At 40.7% G+C, this 11,994-nt stretch overlaps 1 protein-coding gene across 3 annotated transcripts in view; it reads right to left on the bottom strand.

Annotated features, from left to right (window-relative positions):
• Positions 1-4,525: 4,525 nt before the first annotated feature.
• The window catches only part of PDGFD (platelet derived growth factor D), a 152,522-nt gene continuing 145,053 nt past the window's right edge, over positions 4,526-11,994 (bottom strand). For all 3 annotated transcript variants that reach the window (XM_069883533.1, XM_069883531.1, XM_069883532.1), the window contains one exon: positions 4,526-6,381. In XM_069883533.1, coding sequence (XP_069739634.1) covers positions 6,247-6,381 — 135 coding nt within the window. In that variant the 3' untranslated portion in view covers positions 4,526-6,246. The remainder of the gene's footprint in view (positions 6,382-11,994) is intronic.

Here is an 11,994-nt window from a genome sequence, read left to right as displayed (position 1 = left end):
CTGAGCCTGGTGGCAAGGCTGCCACTGCTCCATGTGCCCAAGTCCATCCGGGCTAAACATGTAGCCCCATAGACACGCAAACAAACACCCAGGTGGGCCTCAGGGTCAACTTGGCAGTTGGCCTGGACCCTCTGGTCCCTTCAGCAGCCAACTTGGTCTCTCCAGTCATGGCACCACAAACACATGGGTCTCCTGCCCCTGCTCCCACTTCAAGGGCTGTCAAAGGGATCCCCCCACAACCCTGCACATAGGAAAGATCCCCTCAGTGGGAAAATGGGGTTTAGTGAGATGCCAAGACAAGCTGTGCAGGTCACACAGGCCATGGCACTGACCAGTCCCTGATTGCTCTCAGCTGACCTCACCACAAGAAGGATGATGAGGCTCTGGAGCGAGTCCAGAGAAGAGAAACGAAGCTGGTGAAGGGGCTGGAGAGCAGGTCGTATGAGGAACGGCTGAGAGAGCTGGGGTTCTTTAGCCTGGAGAAGAGGAGGCTGAGGGGAGACCTCATTGCTCTCTACAACTACCTGAAAGGAGGTTTTGGAGAGGAGGGAGCTGGCCTCTTCTCCCAAGTGACAGGGGACAGGACAAGAGGGAATGGCCTCAAGCTCCGCCAGGGGAGGTTTAGGCTGGACATTAGGAAAAAAATTTCACAGAAAGGGTCATTGGGCACTGGAACAGGCTGCCCAGGGAGGTGGTTGAGTCACCTTCCCTGGAGGTGTTTAAGGGACAGGTGGACGAGGCGCTGAGGGGCATGGTTTAGTGATTGATAGGAATGGTTGGACTTGATGATCCAGTGGTTCTTTTCCAACCTGGTGATTCTATGATTCTATTAATGGACCAGAAATTTTTTACAGCTTGGGGGATAAATCCCCCAAGGATGTTTTTGCCTTGCTCCCCACACATGTATGACACATGGCTCCGTTTGGTCACTGAATTATCATTTTACTGATAATTTTGGGTAATGTCTGGAGCTATGAGCTTGAAATGCTGCCTACCTTGGCAGGCAGAGGGGCCTGGTCACCATGGACTGTGATGTTTTCCCTGAAACACAATCTTCATTGGAGCTCCAAGACTTTGTCAGACTTTTCTCTGCCTCTTGTTTCCAAACTGTTTGGCAAAACATACTAATCCCTCCTCCTTGCTCTACATAAAATCTAGTAACAGAGAGGAGACTCCACCTTTGAAGAAAGTTAAAACCCAATTGGACATAACTGAGCAACCTACTGTAAGTGACTCTGCTTCGAGTAGAGGGTTTGACAAGACAATCTCCAGAGGTCCCTTTCCATCTCATTTAGTCTACAACTCTTCAATGCATAATAGGTTTTGTTTTCTGGGGAGGAAATCTTTCTTCATATGCTAGTCACAAGTGGAAATACTGTATTACCAAACCAAAATGATTCATTTATTTCTTCACTATGAGAGTGGTGAGGCAGTGGAACAAGTTGCCCTGGAAAATTGTGGCTGCCCCATCCCTGGAGGTGTTGAAGGCCAGGTTGGATGGGGCCTTGGGCAGCCTGATCTAGTGGGAGGTGTCCCTGCCCATCACAGGGGGATTGGAACTGGATGATCTGTAAGGTCCCTTCGAAACCAAACTATTCTATGATTATGATTCTTTGTTTAGTAAACGGCTAAGATGATAACAGTGGATAGAACGATCTGACAGAATTGTATCGATAGGAAGGACGTTTCTTCAGACCACCTTAATCTTTGAGAGGATGAAGTCATTTCACACTGAACAGAGAGAGCACCTCTCAATGCACCCACTACTTCAGATGTTACTCTCCAAACTCAAGCACAGAACAAAAAGGTTAATATGTCTGCTTCTATTACTTATCTAATAAAATGAAATGAATAAAAGTTAAGGGTTTTTTCTTATGTCACCATCCTTCATATCAAAATATTTATGAGGTAGCCAGTTCTTTTTATCCTGTTCTCTTCGTACTCATTCTGAATTGAAATTCTTTCAGCTGAAGCAGAAACCCTTTGTCAGCTTGAAATTGGAGCATCTAATACTAGTCATTATGTAACTGGTTCCACTTTTATTGAAGCATGTCTGTGTCACAGCAGCTTTCTATAAGCAATACATAAGTGAGGTTCTGAAACTCAGTTTCAAAAATCAGGTATTGCAAATACACTTTTGAAATACCTTTTTCACTACCCATTGAGGTATTTCAGACCAAGTCTTAAATGAATTGTAGAAGAGAGTCTAAAACCTAAAATACTTCATTCCTAATATTCATGGCAATGAATGATTTGGAAATCCCATTTCTTTAAGAAGTCTTTGAAAAGAAATGGAAAATCAGATTTTCCCTTTAGCACTTAAGGCAGGTCTTCTTGCACCATCAATGAATGACAAAATAAATTATGAATGTTATGTATTTCTGCATATTTAACCAACCCTATCAATAAACAAAGTCACAATTCCTAGAATGCAAGACCAGAATGCTAATGTCTGCTTTTGCGTTAACTGCTGCACTTGCAGCGTGGCTGGATTATGCACTCCAGAAAAAAACAAGGGAAATCTTAAACAAATTTGCAGGTAGCTACTTTTACAGCTGTTGCAAATATTAAAATCAGCTAGAGGAAGATTCTGTGTTTTTCAAAAGCAGGAAGAATAATGTCTAAAAAATACATTTTTTTTTTTTTAAAGGTAATGATGAGTTCCTGAAAGACTTCTGGAATCATATACATTTTCAGCAGGAGACAGAGCCATTTATAGTGTTGCAGATTTGTAAAAGCTTTCACTTATGAACCATAGAGTGGTTTGAGTTGGAAGGGACCTTAAAGATAACCTAATTTCAACCCCCCTGCTATAGGCAAGGACACCTCCCAACAAGACCAGGCTGCTCGAGGTCCCATCCAACCTGGCCTTCAACACTTCCAGGGATGAGGCAGCCACAGCTTCCCTGGGCTGGCTCACCACTATCATAGTGAAGAAATTCTGCCATGGGAGGTGCTCCAGATAAGGGTTCAAACTTGAATTTCCCAAAATTGCTTCTTGGTACTTTCTGATGCTGTTGGAAATGACTGCTAAAATTCACAAGGAGACCTAGCATGGATAGTATTATGAAATGTCCTCCAGTATATTATGGGTTTTAGTTCACCTAGATTCTGAATAATCACTCAGAGTATCTTCTTTCAAAAGCAGTATTTATTTTTTCATCACGATAAGACACATTACATACTGCATAAAGTAAAAAATACTGCCAGAAAAGCTGCATTTAACTGAGATAACAAAAAAAGTATATATCAATTGCACTTGAGAAAGTAGGCTCTATCCCAGAAGAATACAGTAAATAAAAAGCTAGCGAGTGGTTTGATATTAGAAATCTTTCCGAGTTTCCTTTGAAAATCTATTTATTTTGGAAGGGGTCCAATTCCACCAATAAAAATGAACCAGACAGGTTTTTTAATAGCTTTGCTTTTTAAGTTAAAAAAATATGTGAACAACATAGCAATTATTACATACACATAAGAGAAAATAAAGGTAAGGAAAAAAACTGCAATTTCTGCTAATAAATAAAAATGAAAACTTTTGCTAGCATTTGGCATCACTGAGGTCTTTGATTGCAGCTCATGGCTTGGGTTTTTGGGAGTTTTACTTAGTTCACATGTATGTTATCATCTCTACATTGCATCAAAAAGTCCTTCCTTGACTGTCCTGCATGGAGCTGGAGCAAACTACCCGTATGGCATAGGGCAGCAGAAAGCAGTACAGGGTTCCATTAATTACTAAGTCTCCCAGAAGTAATAGTTTAAATTCTGTGACAAGTTTAGCCCACATTTAAGAAAGTAAATCCAACATTAAGCAACAGGTTATTCTCTGTTATACCAAACATTTTTTAGTTTACAGCTGAATTTTTCCGCATCCACTGCTACCTGTATCTAATTCAATTAGCTAAACCATTAGCTGTTGAGTCTTTAAAATAAGTATTCATACCATCTACCTTTGTTTATCCTACTTAGATGCTGATTTCAGGTTTCTAATCTCTCTCCATAGACAAAAGAGAGAGAGAAAAGCTCCCACATTGGGCAATTTCAACCTGAGGGCTAAGGCACACTTTGAAAGAGCCTCTCTCTCTCCCAGTTACCTGTAGAGGTACCTCTTCAAAAATTATCTAAAAATTATGGAAGAGCTGGGTCAATCTTTTTATTAAACTAGAGGCAGAAAGGGAATGATGTCTTCTTTAAATAGTATTGAAATACAAAATTAAGCTGGAATTCTTGGTTACAGTGCTTTCTTTAACGTGAATTGCTTTGAAAAAAGACGAATGACTTCCTAAGCCAGCATTCAGGAGCATTTTTAAATAGACATCTGGTAGTCAGAGAAAAATAAAAATTAATATAAATAATACCCTTCCCCCCCTACATTTTCTATCTCAAAGGTTAAAGTACAGGAAAGAAAGAAACAAGACATTTCTAAGGGATGTTTCAGTAAAACTTAGCTAAAATTATAAAAGAGCAGATTTAAAATACTTGGGTTGATAAAGAAGGTAAGTCAGAACACTTTTATAATGAAACTGTAGATTGTTAGAACACACTGGCTTAAAGGCTCTCAGTATTATTTTATAGCCTGTGCCAGTTTCCACTAATTATAATGCACTAGTGTCAAACCATTTTGCTTTTTTTCAGAGAGACAGAAACACAAGAGGCAACACAAACAAAATGAATCAATGCAACCTATGTCTGCTATTAAATATAAAACATCAGTCATTAAATGTGCCACCCCATTCCCTCTGTTACATTCATGATGAAAACTCCAATGCTTTGCCAGACTTAAATCTGAAGGTATTTTACACTTTTGAAGCAGCATTTTAAAACCTTTAAAGCTAGTTGGGAACGATATTTGTTCTTCCTTTTTCAGCTAGAGCACTTTCATAATATTTTAAAAGGCATAGGAAGCTATGCTGTAGCTTTTAAAGTGCTTATTTTATTATGAGGTGGTGCTTAATAATATTTTTCTGGAAGTTAATAAATGATGCACATTTTCCGTGACAGACAGACATTGCTTAATGAGTTAATATGCCTCAGCGAAATGCAACCAAAAAGAAAGTCACTGTCAACAGTTAAACTATGGCAATACACAGAGCTGAAATGAGACAACTAAGCTCAGATAACTAAGATTAATGCATATATGACAAAGTTATAATAATCCATATTTAAAACAAACAAACAAACAAACCCCAACCCAAATAACGATAATTAAATCTCAAGCACAGTTTTGTTCCCCAGTAAAACAACTGCAAAACAAATCAATATTTTCAACAATCAAGGGCCCTATGTTCATGGCCTGCTTGGGGAAACATGATGCTCCTCAAACTGCTGCGAGGAGGATACAGGGGAGGGCTGTCTCTCCCTTTTCATGTCAAGGGGGCTCCTCCTGGGTGGGCAGCTCTGGGCAGGGGGCAAGTGTCCAGCCCAGGTAGGTAAAGACAAGAATCAGCCCCAGCCCAAGGGGACTCACCTGGGGACCTGGTAGGAGTCCCCTCCTGCAGAAGTCCCTGGGCGATGGCTCCTGTGGAGTCACCATGGCAAAAGTACCAGCCTTTGCACACCTCTACCACCACCAGTGTCCTGGCTTATGCAAAGCATCTGCTGTCTCCAGCACATGATTTGTTTGAGTACAGACAGTGAAATTTAACTTTCCTGGTGTGTTATTTCACTGGTGTATTTTCCTGATTATATCTTATTTTGCTGGGAGGAAACGCTGGGAAGTTCCCTCTCGGAACTGGACAAACCTATTTACACTCATACAGGCTCAAACTCCCTATTCATTTATAACCATGAAACCCTACTGACTGTCAGGATAGCTGAGCACGTAGAAATGGCAGTAGAACTGGAGTGTAGAAACTGGCGAGTGAGAAAGAGAAACACAATGCTAATAGATTGCCAGCTACCACAAACGCCTAAGCAATCGGCGTTTAATTTGAGTGGGCACTGTGTGCCTATGGATTACAAGTGAGCTTTGAAAATCTCCACCCTCAGAATCTAGCTACAGATAACCATAATCCTATATTCTTGGATGCTGATACATAAATCTATGATATACCTGTTTAGCTGCCATGGCACTAATCAGCACAGCTATGCTGAAACACAACAATCAGTTTTGCTAATTGCAAAGGCAGGCTAGTAGCAAAGTTCAAATAATTAGTGAGTAAAGGTCCTCAGAGCAATCCTGCTTAAAAGTAAACCTCTGGTAAGCTGCAATTAGTGTGTCTTGATTTTTTTTCTTTTCAAATTTATTTTTTATCGAGGTGGTCTTGAACTGCAGACACAATCACAACGCTCGTGGTGATCCAGCTGTATATCCACTAAGGCCATGTTGTTCCTGGTTCTGCCTTTTCTTCTGGGATGCCCAGCTTCAGGGATAAACTTCAGCACCTGGGAGGATCAACAGAAAGACACTGATTAGAAAACGCTCTTAGAGATTTGAGGATGAGACTGTTGGGGCCCTGAGGGCACCAACAGCCCTTAATGACCCTGACCAGCACTAATTTGGACATATTCTTGTTCTGCTTCCAGCTTTTTCTTTCTACTCTGTGACATCCAGTTGTACTGTTTGTCCTGGAGCTTTGACAGATTGGATTATTTCCTACATCAGGTATCTTTATATTGTGCAGTTCCCTAACTATATCCAGAGCTGCTCCTTTGCATGCTAATTATCGACAATGTTTCCTTTGGCTCATCTTTGCAGACCCATACACATTTGAATTGCTCTGCCCCTTCTCCAACTTGTATTATATTTCTGCTTTAAAGAACAAGGAACATTTTTTCACCCCATTTGAAATTTCTGAAGCACATATCATTAGAAATAGTCCGAGAATGAAATGCCTGTGGGAGGCAGAAGGAGATGAGTACAGCTTGCACAAAATATGTGCTAGATCCCATTGAGTTTCTCTGGAATCTGACTTTTGTTGGCTTAACTTAAAAATGAGTGCCTTCATTTAAATAATTTCTTAAGTATTTACTGTGAATAATGTGGAAAAAATCCTAACCAAACCAAAAGTTATTTCCTATGGTAGTATACATGATATAGGAGGCTTCTAAAAAATTATATCCAGACAAGACAACCCTGAGACCCCTGAAAAAGAGGGTTGTATACTATAAAGAACATGAAAAAGAGGCAACGAACAAAAGTTGCAACAAAAGAATCACAGAATCACAGAATCACAGAATAACCAGGTTGGAAGAGACCCACCGGATCACCGAGTCCAACCGTTCCTACCAAACACTAAACCATGTCCCTCAGCACCTCGTCCACCCGTGCCTTAAACACCTCCAGGGAAGGTGACTCAACCACCTCCCTGGGCAGCCTGTTCCAGTGCCCAATGACCCTTTCTGTAAAGAATTTTTTCCTAACGTCTAGCCTAAACCTCCCCTGGCGGAGCTTGAGGCCATTCCCTCTTGTCCTGTCCCCTGTCACTTGGGAGAAGAGGCCAGCACCCTCCTCTCTACAACATCCTTTCAGGTAGTTGTAGAGAGCAATGAGGTCACCCCTCAGCCTCCTCTTCTCCAGGCTAAACAACCCCAGCTCTCTCAGCCGCTCGTCATAAGGCCTGTTTGGTGTGTATAGAAAAGAAGGCCTATTTGGGTGTATAGAAAAAAATACTGAGAAGGGTTAAACACTAGAACAGGTTGCCAAGACAGAGGCTGCAGAAACCTTGGGGGCAGTACAAATTAACAGGACAACACCATGTGACTTCAAAAATCTCCCTGCTTTGAATGGCAAATTTGGTTAGAAGACCTCCAGATTTGCCTTTCAACCCGTATGAATCTATGATTCCTGAAAATGGTCTTGTGGATACATGGAAAACAACCGTAATGTTGTGTCCTATCTAATCTTTTGAGGTAGTCTAAGTGTATAAACTACTGACTGAAGAAAGCTAAGGAGGATGGTGGCTTTTAGGGTCATGCTTTGTGAGCCCACTCTTGGAGGCTGAGTAGCTGTGTAAGAGCTCACATCCCCACTAGCACTGCGGTGCAGCTTGAGACAAGGAAATCTTCTGTATTGTTTCATTAGTTTGCTGTTGTTAGGCCTACAGTAGTTAATAACAGAGATATTAATTTCCAATTTCTGCCCTGAAGCTCAAATATTAGTTTGGATTATGTACAACAAATGAGTTAAGACTAAGAACACTAATTCTCCTACAGCATTTTTCTTCCCCCAGATCTCACAGCACATTGCACAGAAAGATATGCATCTTTGTCAGACTTATGTAGATGGAGAATATGGAACAGAGTTGCAGATCAAGGCTTTGCAATATATCAGAAGAAAAATTACTGGTGGCACTAGATGCTCGTTTCCCTTTTGAAATCACTCGTATATTGATGGGGGCCAGGACATGGAGAAAGTAAGGCAGGAGTTCCATAGCTGTGGTAGGCATGTGTGCCCTACGCAACAGCCCATACCATTATTCAATTAATAATCCTCTTTTTTTTACAAAGTACTTTCTGTACTTTAATGTTGCAGAATGACACAAAAATTGAGATAGTTTTAGGAAGGAGAGGGAATATGAGGCTGGATACCAGACCAACCACGTATTACCAATTCCAACAGAATTAGAAAAGCACCAAAAATAAGCCTGAATGACTTGTCAAAGTTAACAATGAATGCTGTGCAGGGTGGGTAGGGAAGGGCAGACAGGTGAGCAACCTGCAGGATGAGACCATTTACTCTCTACCACTAATGCCTGGAGGGTAGGAAGGCCACAGGATGCAGTGAAAGTCATAAGAACCGAACACAGTCTATCATAGAATCATAGAATAGTTTGGGTAGGAAGGAATCTTAAAGATCATCCAGTTCCAACCCCCTGTGATGGACAGGGACACCTCCCACTAATCAGGCTGCCCAAGGTCCCATCCAACCTGGCCTTCAACACCTCCAGGGATGGGGGAGCTACAACTTCCCTGGGCAACCTGTGCCAGTGCCTCACCACTCTCATAGCAAAGAAATTCTTCCATATCTCTAGTCTAATTTTGTCTTCCCTTTCATGATAAAATTTTGCCTTTAACCTCTGTTAATCAAAGAGGAAGAACGGTGCCTAAGCAAGGCACAGTCATGCTTCTTTAATGTATTTAAGATATAATTACTCTTCCCTGTGAGAAATGCAGAAACACGTAATTTATTTTTAAGCAATGAAATTATAATGGATATAAATTGATTTCAAACATTGACTGACTCAGTATATGCAATAAATCCTGACGGACACCAGGGCAACTCACTGTACCGCATTATAATCCAAAACACAGAGTAACTGAACTGTCATTATTACAGAGCTGAAAATCAACTGCATCTTCAGAGATGCTTTTTCTTTAACAAAAGCACATACTTTTAAAATCAAGTATAGCTGCTGACATCAAACCCATGAAAAAAATATTTATTTAAATAAGCCTTTCATCAAAATCTGACAAATTCAGATGATGGGCACTTTCCAAGATCATGGGGAGGTAGATCTGTTTTTTTCAACTGGGAGCAAAAGAAATCATGCAACAGGATAAGGGCAAAGATGTGGGCTGTATGTAAGCTAACAGACCTCTTGACAGCTTGGGGGTTTTCCATATGTTTTATACTAAGAAACATGAGCACAGTATATGGGCTTTGCTGATAAGAGTAGAAAAATGAATTGGCAAGCACTTCCAGACAAGACAGGAAAGCAGTGTTTGAACACAGATGAAATTGGACTGCTTTAATAGCTGATCACAGAACTGATGTTCAAAGCCCTCCGTCCAGCTTCCATCTAATAGTTTTAGCTTCAGATAAATACAAGGGAATTGAAAAGAATTCAGAAGTAAGGTCATTTCTAGTGACCACACTAGTTCAAAGAAAATCCTTTACTCTGAAAATAGTTGCTATTTGTTCATTACATGGTCAGGTCCTTGAAGGTAAGGAGCTGCTGAATTAATGAAAACATTTCAGAGAAATTTTGTTCAGGACACTTCATTGCTTCTTTCTTAATGGGATCAGTAACTGTAAGAAAATATGGATGTGAGGAAGGCCTGGAATGCTCAAAAGGTTTGTTCTATGTGGGCAAAAAAGAATAACCTTGCAGTTTTCAAATTAAAGGAGCAATATCTGTCACTACTAATCAAAATGTGGTTCCTCAGCTGTTCAGATCATTGCCACACAAAGACTATATGAGTACAGCCATATTCCCATCATCAAACACTGAGTTAATTATGGTCATAAAACTATTAAAGCAATAAAAGAAAAATCAAGACAGAGGACTCAGCTTCTAAGCGGGATTTGATGTTTATAGGTAATAAGAAGAGTACCAAGGCCTTATAGCTTTTCTTGTGTAGCAGCTCCACAGCAGCACACCAGTATGCTGCATGGCATTTCACTCTGTAGATGTAGATGTGCCTGAGTGTTTGAGATGTTTCAAGGTGAGGTGACTGTGGCCACTGCATAATTCGCCTTGGGGGCAGTGGTGAAGGAAATATAAAGAAAATGCTTACATGATGTTTCCCTGCCAGGAATCTTGCTCATTGATTGTGCATTGAATTTGGATGCAGCTTCTGAAGGACTCCTTAATGAGAGAGCAAAGCCATCAGAAAAAACAGTATCCGGAAGGTGAAGCCAGAAAAACTCAAGCTGGAATTAGTGAACACTTGTTTAAGTCAGACTGACTCATCACCTGGACAGTCTTCCGAAGAATCATGGGGTTTCCAGCTTGTTTGATGACAGCAGAAACCCAAGGGTATAAAGAGCAAGTTTGGGTCTTGCCCTGGGGGCCGCAGGTTATTTTCCAGTGGCCTGTGGAGCACCAGAGGTCAGCGATGATGGCCCAGCAGCCCCTCTAATCTCAGCAGATAAGTGCACTTTATGATCAGGGGATGAGTACAGCAGAGTGGTAATGACTGCAGAGGACCCAGCTGGAGATAACTGCCCCATAGCCATCATTTGCAAAGGCTTTTAGTGATAGGACTAGGGGCAATGGGTAAAAACTGGAGAGGGGCAGATTTAGATTAGACATAAGAAGGAATTTCTTCACAATGAGGGTGGTGAGAAACTAGAACAGGTTGCCCAGGGAAGTTGTGGCTGCCCCATCCCGGGAGGTTTTCAAGACCAGGTTGGATGGGACCTTGGGCAGCCTGATCTAGTGGGAGGTGTCCCTGCCCATGGCAGGGGGGTTGGAACTGGATGATCTTTAAGGTCCTTTCCAACCCAAAAACTATTCTATTATTCTATGATTTCTCCTATAGAAACAGCAACAAAGAGGTGACTCCACAGAATGATTTTTCCCTCCCTATGATTACCTTAAGAAGAAAAAAGATAATTGATAACATGACTATGGTTTACCAAAGTTCTGGTTAGCTTCATATCCAGTGACAAAGGACAGAGAGCAACTCTGGATACTATTTTAGACAGTAAAATTTGTACTTTGCGAAATTTATTTTAAAATCCTGCTATGCAGCATTATCTAATCTCCTTCTGCTCATCTAAAAATATCATCGTTCTAGCATGCAAACCAAATTATATTTGTCTGAGATTCATGAAAGAGGAAGCATCAAAAGTGCAAAACATTCAACACAGATCCAAGTTCTGATACAGATGAAAAATCTTACTGCAGAATTTTTGATGTTATCTAATCCAAAGGTCACACACAGTTTAGTTGTGCTCTGAGCATAAGAACAAAGTATTATGGGAATGTGGTTCATAATTGAGCATAAGAACCTTTATTCTAATAGGAACACAGCCTAAAATAGCGACATAGGCCCCAAGCTGCATTCTTTTTTACCAGAGGTATTCGTAGAATATCAGGAACAAGAAAAAGAGTTGTTTTGCTGATCAGTGGTAGCATTCAAACTAAAGGATTATTAAAAGTGGATGGAATTACGATTCCACTTTTTTTTATTAGTATAAATGAGAAACTCCGGGATTAAACACAGCAAACATGGGAAAATCAATTAAAATTTAATGAAAAAATTAATTCAGGCATCTGAAACAGTCATTAAAACTATAAAGTTTTTGACATATGTGACCTCAACAAGACC

Source organism: Phaenicophaeus curvirostris, chromosome 1 (genome assembly GCF_032191515.1).
Source record: "Phaenicophaeus curvirostris isolate KB17595 chromosome 1, BPBGC_Pcur_1.0, whole genome shotgun sequence".
NCBI lineage: Eukaryota > Metazoa > Chordata > Aves > Cuculiformes > Cuculidae > Phaenicophaeus > Phaenicophaeus curvirostris.
Note: the sequence above shows the minus strand (reverse complement) of the source record. Positions and strands in the feature narration are given on the sequence as shown.